At 40.4% G+C, this 20,124-nt stretch overlaps 3 protein-coding genes across 3 annotated transcripts; 1 reads left to right on the plus strand and 2 right to left on the minus strand.

Moving 5' to 3' along the window:
* Nucleotides 1–891: 891 nt before the first annotated feature.
* LOC116187019 (UDP-glucosyltransferase 29-like) lies at nt 892–3,361 on the minus strand. Its single transcript, XM_031515591.1, has 2 exons — nt 2,665–3,361; nt 892–1,850 (listed from the first exon to the last, which is right to left on the minus strand). Exons 1-2 carry the CDS (start codon nt 3,231–3,233, stop codon nt 1,073–1,075), a joined length of 1,347 nt encoding a protein of 448 aa, XP_031371451.1. The 5' UTR covers nt 3,234–3,361; the 3' UTR covers nt 892–1,072.
* Nucleotides 3,362–9,954: 6,593 nt separating this feature from the next.
* Nucleotides 9,955–10,734, plus strand: LOC116187739. Its single transcript, XM_031516661.1, has one exon. The coding sequence runs from the start codon at nt 9,955–9,957 to the stop codon at nt 10,732–10,734; it is 780 nt and encodes a 259-aa protein (XP_031372521.1).
* A 5,689-nt stretch (nt 10,735–16,423) lies between these two features.
* On the minus strand, nt 16,424–18,767 carry LOC116188585 (cytochrome P450 77A3-like). The gene is made up of 3 exons (XM_031518034.1): nt 17,770–18,767; nt 17,070–17,602; nt 16,424–16,941 (listed from the first exon to the last, which is right to left on the minus strand). Exons 1-3 carry the CDS (start codon nt 18,529–18,531, stop codon nt 16,686–16,688), a joined length of 1,551 nt encoding a protein of 516 aa, XP_031373894.1. The 5' UTR covers nt 18,532–18,767; the 3' UTR covers nt 16,424–16,685.
* Nucleotides 18,768–20,124: the final 1,357 nt, after the last annotated feature.

Genomic DNA, 20,124 nt, shown 5'->3' on the forward strand with positions numbered 1-20,124 from the left:
CCTTTGGGTCTTTGGAAAAATCGAAATTCTCTTTTATTCTCCAGGAAATCACTTAGTAATAACTTAAGCTTTGTTTGGGAATTGAGTAATTTTTTTTACTCTACTCTACTTAATTATACTTATCTTCAATTCAACAACACAATTATTACTTTTTTCTTTTTTCTTCAATTTTTTTATCTTAACTACTATTCAATTCAATTTTTCATACTAAATTCTCTTAATTATTCATTACTTTTTTCACAATTCAACAACACAATCATTACTTTATCTCAACTATTCATTATTTTTCTCACTTTTTCTCATAATTCAACAATACAATTATTACAACCTCAAATAATTATAATTACAACCTCAAATAATTATAATTATTTATAGTTGGAGTGGGCATTCCCAAACAAAGCCTTAGTTTCTCTGTGTCTCCAACTTGCTGTGGAATTTCAGAGCTCCCGATGCTCTGTTACACATCTGCCTCATAAGTCGTAGGACTTGAAATGGGTCGCCCCTCCACCAGGTCACTACAAACTGAATACAGATGGCTCGAGCTTGGGCAACCCGGGAATTGCGGGGGGTGGTGGTCTGATACTGGACTCCCACGGAAATTGGGTCAAGGGATTTGCTATGCAACTAGGCCACACAACCAGTGTGATGGCTGAATTAAGTGCCCCGCGATAGGGCCTTATGTTAGCCTCGACTCTTGGCATTCGTTGAATAATTGTCGAGTTTGATGCTGCTATTATCTTGCAACTAATCTGGGATATGGACTGCTCTAACCCTATTCTCCGGCCTTTAATATATGACTGCAGGATGTTAACTGAATCCTTCAAGGAGCTTGAACCGAGTAAAGTATTCAGAGAAGCTAACAGCTGTGCGGACATCTTAGCACGGGCGGGAGGAAGACAATATGAGGATTTTATCTCTTTTGATGATGTTCCTTCTTTTCTTAGTCTAGCTCTATTTGGAGACAGAATGGGAACTTCGTTTCCCGGCCTTGTAAAGACTGTCGGATAATTTAATATATTGTTGTCGTTTTACCAAAAAAAAAAAAAAGACTATATACTGGCCTATAAATTAATCACTTCCCGCACAGATTGACCAATGCATCCACAACTCCATCAATCTCTTCATCTTTGCCCTTGTTCCTTATCATACTCTCACTCACCTCCTTCACCCTCTTCCTCACACCTTCACCTCCTCTCTCCTTCACAAGCCCTCTTATCACTCTCCCGATATCTTCACCCTCAAACCTCCCACTGCTAGGGTTTCTCTTTACTTCAATCCCCACCCCAACTCTCTCCACAACCTTGGCATTGAATGGCTGGTCCAGTTGCATTGGCACCGCAATGATCGGGACCCCGAACTTCATGCTCTCCATCACCGAGCTCCAACCGCAGTGGCTCACGAACCCGCCGATGCTCTCGTGCTCTAGTATCCTCACCTGCGGGGCCCATTTCTCCACCACCAACCCTCTCCCTGCAACCCTTTCCAGAAACCCTTTGGGCAGCGCGTCTTCGAGGTCCTGCCTCTCCCCTCCTGGGAACCTCATCACCCATATGAAGTTGACGTTGCTCCGCTCAAGCCCGTGGGCTATCTCCTCCCTCTCTTGGTCTGTGAGGAAGTACTCGGTTCCAAAGGAGACGAAGACTGTGGAAGATATGGGCTTCTTGTCCAGCCATTCGATGATGTGTGTGCCGGCCTGGTCGGCCTGAAGCAGAGGGTCATGTACTAGTGGGCCCACCGGAACCGCCCTCTTCCCCGTCAGATCAGACAGACAATCGATGTACTTTCCTTCAAGTTCTCGAAATGTTTTCATGAGAAGTATGTCCGATGAGCGTTCGATGCATTGCAAAACCCTTGATGAACCATATGGCAGACCGTTAGATTAAGAAGTTATATTATCAGAAGAGAAGACAAAAGCTGCGTATCTTAGGATAAGATCACTAATCACGTGATCCAAACTGAGGTGAATCAAAGTTTGTTTGTTTGTTTTTGTTTTTGTTTTTTTTGTTCTTTTTGGGGTAGAGTAGCTGGGCTATATATCGCCCGATAAAGGTAAAAACTAAAAAATACATAAGCACGGTATAGTAACCTCGACACAAGATCGCCCAACAAAGTGCCTAAATCGATAGGAATCAAAAACATTGAAAATGGATAAATTACCCGTTAGTCATGCCTAGCTTATATCCATAGCAATATTGCCATATATATATATATATATATTACTTACTCACGAAAAATTCTATATGGTGCAATCACACTTTCAACTGTTAGATGATCAATTATTTATTTTTTATCATTAGTATTAGCAAATCTTACGGTGCAAAAAAAGTGACTGATTGTAAAAAATTAAGGTGATTGTACCATATCATCTGGTTAGATATGAGTAGAATTTCTCATTCGGAATATTCATAATTGCCCTTCTAATTAAAGAATAGCGGATGACCATGCATGGGGCGGGGAACTATTGTGTTGGTGAGTCGTGCTTAGTTAATTACTTCATTTTGTCTTACATGTTCTTAATATCATGTTTGGATAGCTTTCGCAATCTGCCCCTCTACATGCACCAATAAAAATAGAAGACGACTCTTTATTTTCTTTTTCCTCCCTTCCAATGGAATTTAAGAAAGAACCAAAGAGACCAAAAGAAAGAACCCTACGGAATATTACCTGTCCTTGTCTGTGATCCCACTTGATGGGCTCTCCAAAATCTGGCAGAACATTTGACTGACATGATCATCCACAGAGAACAAGCCTTCAAACGGGAAATCAACACCAGGATTCTTGAGAAGGTGAAACACGAAAGACGCCATCCCTGCCCCCACGCTCAAGAAGGTGACAGCCCGGACGTTATGCGACCTCGCCAACTCGGGCGCCCACGGCATGAGGAAGTCGTAGATCAGCAAGTCGGGCTTCAGGTTTACCAGGATTTCAGCGAAGTTCGGGGCTGACATGTCGAACGCCCTCTTGAGAACGGGCATGAGATGCAGTGGGAGTCCGTTGGTGGTGTGACGCTGAGGAGGCAGCTCAGGAAGGGACGGGAGGTGTATCTCGAGGAGCCGAATGGACGAGGAGTACTTCTCAGGGATTCTCGACCTGATGGATTCGAGGTTCATGGGAGAAGAACATATGTGGATGCGCAAGTTTCGGTCCGCGAGCCTCTTGGCGAGCTCAAGGAATGGCGAGATGTGGCCATGGGCTAGCCATGGGAGCATCAGAATGCTTATAGTCTCTCGCATGTTTCTGTGTATGTATGGGTGGATATATGTTGATTAATATCACTCTTGCCCTATGTGTGGCGTGTGTATATATGTGTATGTATTTATGGAGGAAGAGGGATGTGAAATGTGCCGAGGTGGTGATGTATATATATATTGGAACACATGACACCACACAAGAAGTCCAAATATATACAAAACTACGTGTGGCGGCCAAGAGTTGGGGATGCCACCTATGTCCCTCCTTTATTTTTCCCCCTCACTGTGGACATGTAGACTTAATTTTATTTTATCAGTGAGATTGAACCATGTCCTAAATCTATTGACTGCAACTAATGCATCTTGACGCGTCGTTGTGATCCTATCCACGAAATGATTTAATTTTAGTGAATATTCAACTCCGATGTATACCGCGAAGATAAGATCCGTCCACGTGCATAAAGTATTTAATTATACGCTATATATCTTTAATATTTAGAAGTTGAATGATTAATAACTAATCCATGCATATTCCAGTCCGTTCAATTAACTTGGTTCGATCAATTCATCCACTAGTTAATTGAAAGCGGTGCTTGAGGTAATGTAATAGACAGGTAATGTAGTTAGGATAGATCGGCGGACAGTAAAGTATTTGAAGTCATGGAGTTGTTGTATATGTAACTATTGTGGTCCAATATCCAACAAGAAGCAAGAATCGTCAAATTAAGTTGGCAGCGGTACAAGTTCGGGTCGTGTGGCTAGTTGGGCATAAGGGGTGATGCAATTATATATCAACGCATCATCGATGATCTCATCGACGGTAGACTAAAGAGCAAAGCATTAAGTGGTGCCTATAAGTAAATAATGAAATCCCAAGGCTTTACGGAATGTGCATGGAATGACAAATACGGTTTGTTTGGCTTCTTGTGTTTGGGATGTAATTTGAAAATTCTCGAAGGGGACAGATGTGAGCCGACCATCTTGCAAAGCTGACGCCAATAGTAAAAGAGGAATGTTCAAATGTTAATCTCGGTCATCCCATGCTTTTCTATCGGCCGGCCGGAAGCATATAAAATTAGAAACTATTTCTACTCATGAGTCTAATACAAAAAATGAAAAATTGAAAACTAAATATTGGAGCAGAGGTGATCTAACGGCAATAATCGAATATGAAATATCTTGATTATTTGCGTGCGTCATTATATTATCCTTAATTAGAAACTATATTCATTTAATTTTAATCCAAACACAAGCTTAATTTCATAATTCGATTCGACCTGTGCCATTTACTTGAAATGAAAATGTACATGATATACCAATATGTGTTGGTTCAAGTGATTCGTGACTTATTCGGTCGTTCCCTTTAATCAAAGTCTCGGATTCAAATCTTGTGAACGTATAAAATTTATGATTGAGATAGTTTTACCTTTTATTGAATCGACCTAGTTCGAATCGAATTAGCCTAGATCCAAAGTGTATACCGAAAAGACGTGGTCGATGCTATTTTGTAGCTAAATAATATATCATTATCATTAATTATCTCAATAAAGGACACTGCAGAAATATTTTCCTAGTCTCATAAGATAATAATTTTTTTTTATCTCTCTCATTTTCTATATATGTACTTTCAAGTTTTTACCTTTCAATAGAAAAATTATATATATAAATAGATATCATTTGCTGTATATAGTTATTAATCTATACTATAAGTTTATGAAGATATTCAGTTAATTCAAGGCTTCGTGATGATTATATATAATAATTATATTATCAGGTAATTTTACATGCATTTTTTTCATAATAAAATATAATATTACTTTCAAAAATTTGTGTCATCGTGTAGAATAATAGAAATAAAATTGACGAAAGAATTATAGTTCCTAAAAATTCTAAACATGTAAGCAACCTGCTAATCCTGATGATACCACCTGACTATCAGAAAAAAAAAATCCGATCTGTGCGCGTGGACCACCATAATTACAGACAAAGATGAACCTGAACAAAGTTAATCACTATACGAGGAAGGGAATTTGGGGTAATGACACAAGTTGTCACCTAGAACCATGAAATCTCGGGTTCGGTTCTTATCAGTGAGACTTCCATGCCCCTTTATTTAGCTTTGCTATTTCTAATATTGTATTAAGTCATAAGTTCCCTTATAACCGGAAAAAAAAAAAGTTTCTCATTAAGTAAAGATGAAAGCCCAATACTTATTAGGTTGAGTCCAAGTCTACGCATGAGCCTTGCTATAATATGACATGTTATTAGCCCCTCCTTGGGCTTGGGTACAGAAGCCTCTGCAAGCTGGCTAAGACGATTATAGTAATAAACATTTTCCTTTCTGCGCCATGAATGTGTGGCCAATCCTGATGCTTACCAACTCGTCCAGCTAGTTTACATCCAAGACTTGGGGATATTTATATATACATATAATAAGCCGATTCTATTTAGCATTTATGTTTCACTGAGGCTACAAAGTAATCCAATCATCGATTATGATCTGACATGATAACATGATCAGAGCCGAAGGAAAAAAAAAAAGAGAGGTTATGACTGGCCTCGACCATTTTGGGTTGGCCTGGGCCCAATGTCCATTGATAACGTTCGATTTTCACGCCCAAAGGCCCAGCCCAAGCTGCTTGAATTGTATTGTACGGCATATTTAATAAAAACTCATAAAAAAAGGCATGCCCAAGCACATAATTGAGACAGCCGGTCTCTTCGGAGGGGAGACGTCCAATAAATAGCTGAGATAGGCGGATATAATAATAATACATATATAAGATATTTCGTATAATAAGGGATCTAATTTACTAAAAATTATACCCATGTAAGAAAACAAGGAGAAGAAATTCAAAAAAAAAAGGCAAGAATATCCATACTAATTTTTTTGATGGGTAGAAATTCATACTACTTATTGAGGGATATGTTATGACAGAATGAGGAGGAAGAAGAAAGCAGATTACTTAAAAGAGAGAAAAAGTGGAGAGATCCAAACTTACAATGTCGGAATGTCGGACCAAACAAAAGTCGCCATAATCTTCTTCTCCAAGGAAAAATAACCAACTTGCTTACCAAAAAAAAAACAAAGAATCTTACCCAAAAAAAAAATCAATTTGGACAAGTTTTGCAATTTACACATTAAAGGAAAATGGATACGGCATTGAAAGATGCCATTTGCATTGTTTTACAATCATTGATTAGATTCTTCTTCCTCTTCTTATTAATTCGTTATTATCATCACCACCATTTATTATCAGTCTCCAATATACGGTCGATCATCACCAGACTCTCTCTGGAATTATTACATGTTGAAATAAACATATCACGTGTCCAGATAAGCAACCCGGCCTTAGTCACCAACACGTTATTGCCTTAATTATATTGAACAAGTCAAGGCTTCAATATTTAAAAAATTCTTTCTAAGTTTCTGAATTATTAACGCTATGTTGATTGACCCACAAGTAATCCATATCTATTATATATGTTTGTGCACATAGTATATATATATGTATATACGATAGATTATATATGTATATATAATCAACCCTTGCCACTTAATTGTGTACAGAATTTCTCTTCATTCACATAAATATTCTCATTCGTATTTTTAATTCCGCGATCACCTCCTCAAATTCTCTCCAGAAACCTTCGTGCTTTCGATCTAATAAGAGTATGGCAATTTATACACATGATGGTTATCATGGGCAGGAGTCGGGGAAGCCAGGGATCGACCCACGCTTGCTGGAATTCTTCAAGGAGCTCCAAACTCGGAATAAGGAATTGTTCAAGAAGCTGTTCCCCAAGTTTCACAGGGAAGATTTCGCGGAATTCGCCGATCATTTCCAGGCCATCTGTTCGGAGGCGAAGAAACGGGGCGCTGGTCAAGCTAGGAGATCAGATGACACGGTGCTGCAGAGGAGCCTGAGCGTAAATTCACCGAGGATAGCGTCTCGGGGGATCGGTGGAGACGAAGAGCCACTGAAGCTCGAGAGGTTTAAGGTTCGGATGGTGGATATTGATGGTGACGCGGGTGGTTCTAATCCGCCCGGCAGTGGCGGTGGTGCGGGTGGCAGCGGCCAGAGCGGTCCAAAGCCCGGCGGTTCCAAATCTAAATGATGGTCAACACTGCGGCCTCGACAGAGAAAGAGATTGTAAATACACAAGGCAGACTCAGTCACATGCGGATAGGAAAATTTACTAATTTTGATTTTTCTTTTCCCTTTTTGACATTCTCATGGAATATTATTTGTATTTTTTTCTAATTTTCTTTGAAAATTTCATTTGCTTCTATAAATGCCGGAAAAAGACAGACTTATATATATATATACATACATATATATTGTACCTTGTAATTTAGTGGATTAATAACCCCGGCATGAAATAGTAGGAAACTTGCAATTTGCACTGGTGAAGTTTGGGATGAGGAGACATATCCAAGGAAAGGAGAGGAGAGGAGAGGAGACCTGTATATTGGGATTCTGTTAAACTAGTCCTCAATTCCGCGCATTATGTGCGTACTTACGGTAATTCGAATTTTTAACTAGAAAAGAGATAGAAATGAGACTCATGGATTTGTGTACATAATAATATTTTAAATTTATTTGTAAAAAAAAATCAATATCTTAAATTTATTTGTAAAGAAAGCAACGCAACATTCAGGATAATAATAAATAATTAATACATATGACAATATACAAATGAATACAATTAGAACAATGATGCTAATATTATATATTATATCGAATGTACATAAATATTGTGAATGAGAGTCAAAACGATAAGAAATCATGATAATGGGAAGTATAACAGTTTTCTTATTTCATACGCATTTCATCAAGGCGCTTATATCCACGGAACGATCCCTCATGATCATCGCATCATGGTATATATTGCTTCTAATTTCTGTGATTTGTTCTTCCACCTCCTCCAGTATTTGGTCCACAATAAGCTGAAGTTCCCCCTGACTAATAATGGTTACACCAAACCCATTTTATTTGGCTTCTCAAAAACTATCCTGAAAAGGACAATCATTAGTCATATTATTATGGAGCGAAAAAGGAAACAAATACCTGAGTTCTCAATATGCACGGAAACAACAATCGCCAGCTTTGACTGAATCATTTGGCTCAATTTTTTTCTCTATTGAACTCCAAGATGTAATACACTGTACAAAGAGACATCTTGCTTCGCAAGCATTCACATATAAGTGGTCTTCCAAGATAATGAATTAAAAAACCATACCATAATTATTGCTTTTTCGCACTCCTCCATTATCCATCTATCTTTCTCTCAAATATGCGATGGAAAAGATAAATACTTTAGGGCGAGCAACTACAGAAGCATGGCCATTTCCCAGCATCTCCGTGCGAGCTTGAATTATGTAACAGAGGTTTTTGTACTCATCTGGATCTCTGAAAGCAATGACATGATATGGCTATGGTTCCAGCTCAAAATCTGCAGCCATTTTCAAAGAATAGAACCTGACCCTTTGCTCCCCATCTTGCATCATGCATCAATGCACAGTAAAAAGAAAGAGCAACCATCTTTTCATACTTTCAGCAAATTGAATTGCCTCTTCGTTTTTGTCATCCTTTTAGATTTTCTAAGCACTCTCCCGTTTAACCTATCAGAATGTCGTCCAATAGGGAAATGGAGGAGACTCCTCTTCAGGAGCAACGGATCTTCAAACGGATTCATTTTAAGATTGATAATATTCAATTAAGAGTTGAGGATTTTCAAGCGGAGCATATATGTTCCGCGCTACAGCTTTTATATATTATATATTTTTATACATTATATATTGATGTGCGTTGACTTGGTCGCCTACAAATCACAAAAATCATCTCGTGCTGCGGAGCCAATGGATAAGATTTAACAGTTGTTTTCTTACCTCGTTTTCTGTGCGTGGGATATATAGAAACAGAGAGATAACGCAGTAATAAATTTCTATCACATAGCGTAGCAATTGGAATTGAATTCTAGTGAAAAATGAAGTCAGCCATCAATTGACTTGCCAAATTAATAACCCCTCATCGTCTAACAACTCTACTTAATTTCTAGCAAGAATGAACAAGCTGACAGCTTCTTTTATTTTTTATTTTTAATGATCTTCGTAGCAATATAGTTACCTAAAAGGAGACTTCATAATATCCCTTTCTCGTACTTTCTTATTTTTCTCGCGAGATATTTCTCATACGTATGAGGAACTTAGGAAGTACGTTGAAAATATGGAACGCTATAACTTTTGCTCCCAAAAGAAAGAACACATTGAAATTGGATCCACTCCTAATAAAAAGTAATAGATGTAGCTTTCTAGTGTCGTAATTAAGAGCCTCTGTCTACACTTCCTCTACTATTTTGGGTAATAAAGACATTAAATGTATTCACCGGTAGAAGAAAAGAAAGATTTAATTTTAATGTTGGTCCCCGATGGTTATAGTGACGAGGCGAGGAATAAAATAATAGAATTAATGTTTGATTATATAAATTTTTGGTCCACTAATTATTATTACGATTCTTGACTATCAAACAAGAATATTCTGAGTATCGTCCGAGATTATGTACATATTCATATTTTAGGCTAGTTATCTATAATTTCCTAATTAATAGCTGGCACTTGGCCTATATGTACATGTTCTTATCAGTAATACAATTTGACAAACAATTGTCCATTAATCTTGTCTTTTACAAAGTTTTCATGGTATCAGAGCAGTTGGCCTAAGGGCAAGCTCATCACGTATCAAATTATCTTCTCTACATCATGTCTGGTAATCAGACACTTGCACCTCTTGCAGGAATCGGAGGGAATCAGCCACAACTGGCTGCACTACTTTCTCCCTATACCGTCACTGCGTCTGATGGCACCGGGGTTCAGTTGATCAATTGTAAGCTGAACGGGGACAATTACCTCACATGGTCCCGATTGATGCGGATATCGCTTCGCGCGAAAAACAAAATAGGATTCATTGATGGAACCCTCCCTGAACCAGCAGAAGGAGAGCCGAACAGGGCTCTATTGGTGATAGCAAACTCCACGGTCGTTGCATGGATTGCAAATACGTTGGAGAAAGATCTTCAACCTAGCATCGCTTGTATCGAGAACGCAAAAATTCTCTGGGACGACCTGAAACAACGGTTTTCCCAAGGTAATGAAACCCGAATTTATCAACTAAAATGCGAAATTTACCAGTTGAAGCAGGAAGGCAGACCCGTCTCAGAGTATTACTCACTACTCAAGGGTCTCTGGGATGAACTCGATCAATTGCTCGAAGAAACTGGCTGCACTTGTGCGTGCATCTGTGGGATTGGAGCAACCCGAACTGCACAAAGAGAGAAGGAGAAAGCTCATCAATTCCTAATGGGTTTGAACCCTAATTTTAACACAGTCCGGTCAAATATACTCAATCTCGAGATTTTTCCTTCTCTCAGTCGAGTATTTCAAATGGTGATTCATGATGAGCGGCAAAGGATGGTGATCCGTGCTCAAGAGATAGGACCGGAGGCTGCTGCATACATGGCGAGAGGAGGCAAAGAGATTTAGCAGGTGACCGATCAGAGAAGCAAGCGCCCTCACTGCGATTTTTGCAATAGAATCGGGCATACGAGGAGTACCTGCTGGAAGCTTCACGGAAGACCGGCATCTGGAAAGGTTCAGCACGCCTCTGCTCGTAAATATCCAGCGGCGGAGAACCCTAATTCCTGGGAGTCGCGAAACAGAAGCAGGGAGCAGGGGCAAACCAGAAATTGGGAGAACCGGACGAATTAGGAGAACCGAACGAATTGGGAGAACCGGATGAATAGGCCCAAGACAGGAAAGAAGACCGGGAGATTTGCTGGGCCGGGCCGTGCGAATCAGACCCACGTTGTTCAAACTGCAACAAACAGCAACTTAGGAGGAACACAAGCCCAGTCTACGTTCCCATTTTCGGAGGCCCAAATTCAGCAAATTCATCGGTTATTAGCAATGAACAACGGTGATGATGAAGCTGAAATACAGACTGGTAACTTATTTAATGATTTTGTTATTTGCAACAATGAATGAATTATAGATACTGGAGCCTCTAGACATATGACGGGCTGCTCGGATTATTTAATTGAGGCATCTCCAATTATTGGAAGTTCGCCCGTTTTCATCCCAAATGGAAAGACAACCCAAGTTGTTAGAGTTGGCAGAGTGCATCTTGGAGGAGCTATTAATCTGTCTGGAGTATTATGGATTCCAGATTTCACTTGCAATTTGATCTCTGTGTCTCAACTATCGGATGAGATGGGATGTCTAATAAAATTCAATTCTGAATTGAGTCTCATACAGGACCGTGCGAGGAGGATGATTGGAATCGGTGAGCACCGAGGGGGGGTCTATTATATGAAATGTGTGGCATCCAAGATTAACGTTAATCTAGTAGCAGCAGTCAAGACGAATGATGTGTGGCATAGAAGGCTCGGACATCCGTCTCGTCATGCTCCGTTTCGAGGTCTACCAGTTGATGATTTTTTGAATAAAGAATGTGAGGTCTGTCACAAGGCTAAGCAAACTCGGTCTTATTTTCCAAACAGTATGAATAAAGCTAGTTTTTTATTCCAACTAGTGCATGTGGATATATGGGGGCCGTATAAAGCACAGTCTCATTCCGGGGCTTATTATTTCTTGACGATTGTTGATGATTTCAGCCGAGGATTGTGGGTTTACCTATTGCGAGAGAAATCAGAAGCTAAGCGCTATTTAATTAATTTCTGCAATCTCATTAAAAATCAATTTAATCGGGTCGTGAAGATTATTCGTAGTGACAACGGTGCGGAGTTTTTATCTCGAGAATTGCAGGATTTCTTCTCGCAACACGGTATTATACATCAGACTTCTTGCACCGATACGCCTCAACAAAATGGGCGTGTAGAAAGGAAGCATCGCCATATACTCAATGTGGCACGGGCTCTATTGATCCAAGCATCACTACCGGTTCATTTTTGGGGAGAGTGCATCCTAACGGCAGCCTATCTTATTAATATCACCCCGACACAGCTCCTTGATGGAAAGAGTCCATATGAAGTAATTTTTGGAAAGGTTCCGACCTACTCACACTTACGAGTTTTTGGGTCCCTGTGTTATGCACAAATCAGACCGATGCCCAAAGATAAATTCAAGGCACGAGCAAGGAAGTGTGTCTTTATTGGCTATCCTTATGGAAAGAAAGGATGGCGAGTTTATGATCTGGAGTCAAGAAGAATTTTTGCATCAAGAGATGTCAAGTTCTATGAGGACATTTTTCCTTTTGCTGATCAGTACAACAGTGATCAGGATATAAGAATTCGGGATACACCGTTCTTCATTGATTCGTCCTCGTTAAATCTCCAACCGGCTATTGGACAGGGGGAGTCGCCCAGCCCAGTTGCACCAAGACAGATGCCCACTGGGCTGACACACGGCCCAATCAATGGCCCAAATATGGCCCAGCATCAGGAATCCATTGACATAAGGCGCGACCCGGGTTTCACGGCTCCGACCCGCGAACTCGCGCGCGACCCGATACCCACAGACCTGTCACGCGACCCGATCTCCATTCCGCCTGGGCCTCAATCCGTGGATTCCTCCCAACTTGGGCCTGCTTTGGCTCCAGAAAACTTCATTCCGCCTGGGCCTCACTCTACAGCCGAGCCCGTTATCACCAGTTCTTCTGATCCTTCACACGTGCGACGGTCAGATCGCATTCGACGACCACCGGCTCATCTTAAAAATTTTATATGCCACACTGTCACACATTACCCCCCTCGACTCTTGGACCCACCTGTTCCATCATACTCCACAGGTACGTCCTATCCAATCAAGCAATATTTGTCTTATTCAGGTGCTACCGATAAGTATGTTTCTTTTCTGGCGGCTATAGACTCTGATACAGAGCCTCAGACATATCAAGATGCCGTCAGAGATCCTCGATGGCAGGCGGCAATGAACGAGGAACTATGAGCACTCGAGTTAAATGGGACATGGACTCTTTCTTCATTACCTCAGGGCAAGAAACCCATCAGTTGTAAATGGGTCTATAAGATTAAGCGGCGAGCTGACGGATCTATTGAGCGTTACAAAGCTCGCCTTGTAGCGAAAGGGTTCACATAGGTTGAAGGGATCGATTTTCACGAAACTTTTGCTCCAGTCGCCAAACTCGTGACAGTCCGCTGTTTTCTTGCTGTAGCAGTCGCCAAGCAATGGGAGATCCACCAAATGGATGTCCATAACGCCTTTCTTCATGGTGATCTATGCGAAGAAGTATACATGTCTCCTCCACCTGGTCTCGGTACTGTTCAACCAGGACAAGTTTGTCGACTTCATAAGTCTCTATATGGACTTCGCCAGGCATCAAGAAACTGGTTTTATAAACTTACCGATGCCCTATATGCTTTCGGCTTCAAACAATCTGGAGCAGATCACTCACTTTTCACCTTTTCTAGAGGTACGGTGTTTCTTTCGGTACTTGTTTATGTGGATGATCTCATCATTGCTGGGAACTCGTCTAGATATTGTACCTTATTCAAGGAATATCTCAAGTCATGCTTCCGCATCAAAGACTTAGGTTTTTTGCGATACTTCCTTGGTATTGAGGTCTCTCGCATGAATTCGGGATTATTTCTCTGCCAGCGCAAGTATGCCATAGATATTTTATCTGAATGCGGGATGTTAGGATCACGGCCCTCTGATTTCCCTATGGAGCAGAATCATCATCTCACGTCCGATTCAGGGGCCGTTTTCTCTGATCCGGGTCGTTAACGCCGCCTAGTTGGACGGCTTCTCTATCTCACAATAACAAGGCCGGAGCTTAGTTATTCTGTTCAAATTTTAACTCAGTTCATGCAAGACCCTCGACAGGATCATTGGGATGCAGCTCTTAGAATACTACGCTACATCAAGCAGTCGCCTGGACAAGGCATTTTTCTCCGGCCGAATTCTTTTGAGCTCTCTACCTTCTGCGACTCTGATTGGGCTAGTTGCCCCATGACACGACGGTCTCTGACTGGCTATTTCATCACTATTGGAGGGAGTCCTATATCCTGGAAGACAAAGAAACAAACCACTGTTTCTCGTTCTTCTGCTGAAGCCGAATACAGGGCAATGGCTGCTACAGTCAGTGAAGTAATTTGGTTACGCAGTCTGCTGTCTTCCCTCGGTGTTCATTCATCTCGGCCTACGAAACTCTTTTGCGACAATCAAGCAGCTTTGCATATTGCTGCCAATCCGGTATTCCATGAACGGACCAAGCACATTGAAATTTATTGTCATTTCATTCGAGATCATATTCGCTCAAACATCATCACTACCACTCATGTCTCCACGAAGCATCAACCAGCGGACATTTTCACTAAGGCCTTAGGTCGAGATAGATTCCGCTTTCTCCTCAGCAAGTTGGGCGTTCGGAATCCTCACGCTCCAACTTGAGGGGGAGTATTACGATTCTTGACTATCAAGCAAGAATATTCTGAGTATCGTCCGAGATTATGTACATATTCATATTTTAGGCTAGTTATCTATAGTTTCCTAGTTAATAGCTGGCACTTGGCCTATATGTACATGTTCTTATCAGTAATACAATTTGACAAACAATTGTCCATTAATCTTGTCTTTTACAAAGTTTTCAATTATGGGTCTGTAAATTCATTTATCAATTTATTGTAATTTAATTAGTACTTTTTTACGTTACATGTAATGTATGTAAAATAATTCAAAATTTTCCTTTTTTTTAGATGCTTACTTAATATATAATTTATGCACTAGAATTTTTTTTCATTATCAATTTTCTTTTTTTATCATTACATGATAGTTTCATCCCACCTATCTAACCACCCTTCATTTATTAGTAGCTTTAGCAACCTTACACATATGGGTCTAATTTCCCGGCTTTTGAGCCATATAATATAACATTTATAATAATAAGCTTCTCTTTCTTCCACTAAAAAAAAAAAAGCTTTCTCTTTCTAATAATAAGTTGTAAGTTTGTTAGTATTTTGCGATAAATATACATAGGATAAATGGGTGGCTGAGGTAAGAAAGCAGTTATTCCTCTTGAAATTTTGATAGTTTAAAGAAATTATTTATAAATTTTCATAATTTTTTTATATTCATCCCTTTTTTTATTACAAATAAGGCCAACTACTTTAATTATACAATGAATTCATATTCTAATAGCTTATAAATAGTATAAATAGTTCCATAGTATTAAATTTGAAACATTCTGGCTTGATTGCTAAGCGAAATCATGCGTTATTGCGTTACAACCTCTTCGATTATATTCATCCATTTTAATTTGGACAATTGAACTTTTCGATTTGTCCATTAATGATGACTTCGGCCCCAATCCAAATCTTGGGCCCGACCAAGAGCTCTCGTAATTTTCGTTTAATAAATGTATATCAATTGGCCACATCAACGACACAGTTCGTTGTCTTCTTCGTATTGTATTTTTCTTTTGCTAACCCTTGCTTTGTCTTTTTTTTTTTTAAGATGTGTATTGTGATATCTGAAAGTTTAAAGGGTCCCGATTAATCTAGTTTGTGCTGAGTCAAGCCACTAAGGAGATAAAATTCTCACAATATGATTTTTTTCTATTTATAATACTCGAACTCGGGACCTTATTTAAAGAAAATAAGAGTGGGACTGCTTGAACAAACCAATATTGGTGTTTGGTGGGCTCAAACCGGGTAGATGGAGTGCTTTTATTGCGGCTAATTGACTGCGGTCTCTCATCATATACGGTGATATGTTTGGTCATGTCCGCTTAATATAAATCACACGTCCAGAAAGACAATATTAATTATTCCGGTATTTAAATTGGAAGGATTAGAGGAAAATAGAGATTAGAGGAACCAGTGCTGATAACAAAAAAGTGAATCGATAGGCATCTAAATTGGAAGGATTATTAAGAGGTTTTAGCATTATGTAAATAATGTTGTCCGAGTTAATCCATAAAAAAAAAAAAAACAGTCGTCTGAGTTGTACTTTGAACTCTAAATAGATTTTGATCAGTTTTTCATTTGTTGGTAGATTCAAATAGCTAGCTAAGGTTCCTAGATTGGGATCTATTCGCTGGCTAGCTTGCTTAAAATCCATACGTATTCGACATGGTTATGAATCTCGATCCAGTTGGCTGTTATTATGTTACGAGTTCACTGAGCCACTCGAACGAGGGTGACGTTTGAAAAGGTATATAGAGAGAGGAGAAAGTATAAAAACATGTATGTCCCTGTGACTATCGAAAATATACTTGTCTTTTGTCTAATCGAACTATGAACAATTCACTAACAATCAACTCCATCAACTTCAAACACGAGTTGTAATTAATCATTATTAAAAATAAGAAGAAAAATTAAAACAATATGATCATCTTTAACTAGTAAGCCATTTCTCGCTTAATCTTGCAAACCGAAATACACAACAAAATATTGGAATACCTCACATACCTTTCCCGGCCCCTTCTAATTCCTTTCTCTCTTCTTCAACATTCCTTTTCAAACCCTAGGCTTGATGAGTGCCTTAAGAGGGTTCTTCATTACTACCGTAAACTCTAACTTCCCAGTAAAATCGATCTTGCTATTCGGCGGATAAGCACTCCACTCGAACTCCTGAACCATCCGTGCTAGCATCAGATGAACATGAACCGTAGCCATCCCCAATCCAGGGCAGATTCTCCTTCCAACCCCGAAAGGCAGCATCTTCACTCCCGTTACTCCGGTAATATCAGCGTCCTCATTGCCCGTAATGTATCTGTATGTAGCCCCAAAAATATTATATGTAAGTAAATAAATATCGAGCTAAGGCTAATTAAATATATATATATATATATATATATATATCGTGTTATATATACACAGTATACCAATGTTGGTATATACCTATCAGGGTCGAACTTTTCCGGGTTGGTCCACAGTTTCGGGTCCTCTCCAATCCCCGGGAGATATATCTCGACATTCACATCTGTCGGGATATCATAGCCTGCCAGCTTGGTTGGCTCAGTGACAGCATGCGTCAGTGAGAAGTAGGTCGGCGGGTGTTTCCGCAGCAGCTCCTTGACGGTGGCGTGCAAGTAGGGCATGTTCTCAACGTCCTTCTCATCAACCCGCTTATCTCCGACAGTGGACTTGATCTCCTCATAGAGCTTTGATTGGACATGAGGGTTCGCGATCAGCTGCGCAATGCCCCATTCGATTGCCGTCCCCGTTGTGTCTGTCCCACCATTGAGGAACTCCGAGCAGAGGGTCACGAGCTCCGGTTCCGTGGGGCCTGACTTCCGGCCCTCGACCTTGAGATTGAATAACGTGTCAAGGTATGAAAATGACGTGGCTGAGCTATCGGATCCAGGGTTCTCGATTGCCCGCTTCCGCTTCCTGATGAAAGGGACAATGAAGTCGATTTGCTCCTTCCTTACCTGAATATTAAAAGCAAACGTGTTTTATTATGTAGCTAATACAAATACTTTGGACTAAGTTAACGCCTGAATAATGATTAATTAGTCATAGCTAATAGGGCGAAGACTGCTTGTGGTCTCACAGAAAAAATAGTTCAAATGCTAAGTAGATTGCTCAAAAATTTAACCTCGAGTGCTCTCTTGCGATCTTTGGAGAAGAATGGGCTAAGAATAGGGAGATAGTCATCAATCCTCGGATCCAATGTGATGAGGACAGTCTTCATCATTTGATCCATCCTCTCGATGGTCTCCTCATTCATCTCAAGGCCAAAACACATCGCGAGTAATATACAGAACACGGCGAATCGCGCGTTCTTGAGAACACTGACGACCCCATCATTGCCCTTTGCCTCGGCCCTGAGCCGATCGATGAACCTGTCCATGGCCGCATCCCGGATGGCCCTGAACTCCTTCAGCCGGCCGGAGCTGAGCATGTTCTGGACCATATTCCTCCTCAACGACCTCCACAAGGGCCCATAGATCGCCGCATTGACAGTGAACTTGTTGCAGCTGAAGATGGCCCGGGTCGGATTCTCCCTAGGCCGGCTGGCGAAGAGCTGTCCCCTCTCAATAAGGGCCTCGTGAACGAGCTTCGCGTCGCTCAGGATTATCATCGTCCTTGTCCCCATCCTCAGGGTGAAGATAGGGCCGTACTTGGCCCGCAGTTCGTCGACATACACGAAGAAGGGCTTCTTCGAGCGAGCGAACTGGAAGAGGTTTCCGACCACGGGCCATCCAGGCGGGCCAGGAGGTAGGTTCACCCGCTTGGATTTCCTCTTTTGCGAGACCAACAGGATCAACCCCGAGATAGCGAGGGCCAGGATAGTGAAGAAAGGGTGGTAGAAAGAAAAGAGGGAAGACGAGGTCGTAGCATTGAGTCGATGATCCATTCTTATTAGTGAATGATCGAGGAAAAGGGATCGATCAATGCGGTGAGTTGATCAAGAAATCAGATGTGAAAATGGGTATAAGAATGAAGAGAGCATGAAATTGCAGGTAGGGTTTTAATTAATGAAGAGCTCTTGCTATTTGCCAGTGGGACTTTACTATAAGAGGTTGTTGGTATGAAAGCGTATGAATTATTAGACACGTAAATGTAATATATGAATAGAGGATGTGAAGTGGGCGGCCGACGGATATAGAGGGAGGGGATCTAAATGGATTGATATGAAGAATGTGATGGGCAGATGGGGTGTAGTTAATGCTATGCAGTGGAGCTAAAATGGTTAGGTGAAATATTTCAGACAAAGACCAGAAAGAAAGGAAAAGCAAACTGTGGGAAATCGGTGGACTTTCAAGGCAGTGGGCTCACAGTTTTAAAAGAGATATCGATGTTATCAAACAAATGTGATACAATTGATAAATTACATCACACGTCAATATAATTAATTCTTTTTATATTATAGGAATTCAAAATATGTTGAAAATACATCGTGATCAATATCCGAGTTAGCATTGGTATTAGTTAATAGACTAAACACGCTAGTTCATCTCACTTTAAATTAAAAGCAAAAAGGGGAGATGGATAATACTGAATTTGATGATGGAGAGTGAGACAGAGAGAGAGAGGTGGGGAATTGGGAAATTCATCAATGCATGTGTGGTTAGTTTCTAGTTGCTCGATTGTGAACTGTAAATGCACTCATCCACACTGTCCATGGATCGACCTGTCACATGACATGCGCCATGAACCCTGTCTGCTATGTACATGTCTTTTCTGTTTTTACGTAGGGTCGTTCTGGAGCAAGCCGATCAATTCTTACAATATATAAAATATTATTTTCAATACGTGAATGGCGATCATATATTATAAATCTCATATCCCTTGTGAGTAATGTGAACGGAACAGTGACGCGTTTAATGATCTCTAGACAGCTGGGTAGTACACGTTAAGGATCCCCAAATGAATACAAAGCATAGTTAACTTCTATATGCAGGCGCAGTCGCAAAATTTTATATATGTCACTTCAGTAACAAACATCAGTTGCACGTCGTGCAATTAAGGATGCACATATAGGAAAAAAGGACATATATCGAGGATGGTTAATTACTCTAATTTACTGGGCTGTCTGTCTCCAATAAATTAGCAATAACCCAGCCTGATTGAAAAGGTTCATACCCGCAAGACTTTTCGAGAGCAGCAGTACACGATACCGTAAATTAACATGGTTGGAGAAAATAAAGCGTATGATAAAGCAAGAATAGGTTAAACAAAGAGGTGTCTAGTCTATGTTGTAGTGTTGTCGACATTGCATAAGCCAACGGGTAAAACATTATTCTTGTAGGAAGCAGAAATTATGGAAGTTAGGAATTAATTGACTCAAAACACAAGTCAGTCGTACGACATCAAGAAGTGAAGATCACACAACTAGTTGTTTTGAGCAAGCACTATAAGTGCAAGGTAGATATCAATTATATGTCCTTTACCTTTTCCTTGCCCTTGTTCAACGATGCCGTGTGAGTTATGCGTTTCCTCCGGGGTC

Source organism: Punica granatum, chromosome 8 (genome assembly GCF_007655135.1).
Source record: "Punica granatum isolate Tunisia-2019 chromosome 8, ASM765513v2, whole genome shotgun sequence".
In the NCBI taxonomy this organism is placed as follows: Eukaryota; Viridiplantae; Streptophyta; class Magnoliopsida; order Myrtales; family Lythraceae; genus Punica; species Punica granatum.

Coding starts and splice junctions, on each gene's coding strand:
- LOC116188585 (XM_031518034.1), bottom strand. CDS start 18,531: ATGGATCATCGACTCAATGCTACGACCTCGTCTTCCCTCTTTTCTTTC. Junction 17,603..17,769: donor ATCGCAAGAGAGCACTCGAG/GTTAAATTTTTG, acceptor TTTAATATTCAG/GTAAGGAAGGAGCAAATCGA. Junction 16,942..17,069: donor GAAAAGTTCGACCCTGATAG/GTATATACCAAC, acceptor GGCTACATACAG/ATACATTACGGGCAATGAGG.
- LOC116187739 (XM_031516661.1), top strand. CDS start 9,955: ATGTCTGGTAATCAGACACTTGCACCTCTTGCAGGAATCGGAGGGAAT.
- LOC116187019 (XM_031515591.1), bottom strand. CDS start 3,233: ATGCGAGAGACTATAAGCATTCTGATGCTCCCATGGCTAGCCCATGGC. Junction 1,851..2,664: donor GGGATCACAGACAAGGACAG/GTAATATTCCGT, acceptor TGGTTCATCAAG/GGTTTTGCAATGCATCGAAC.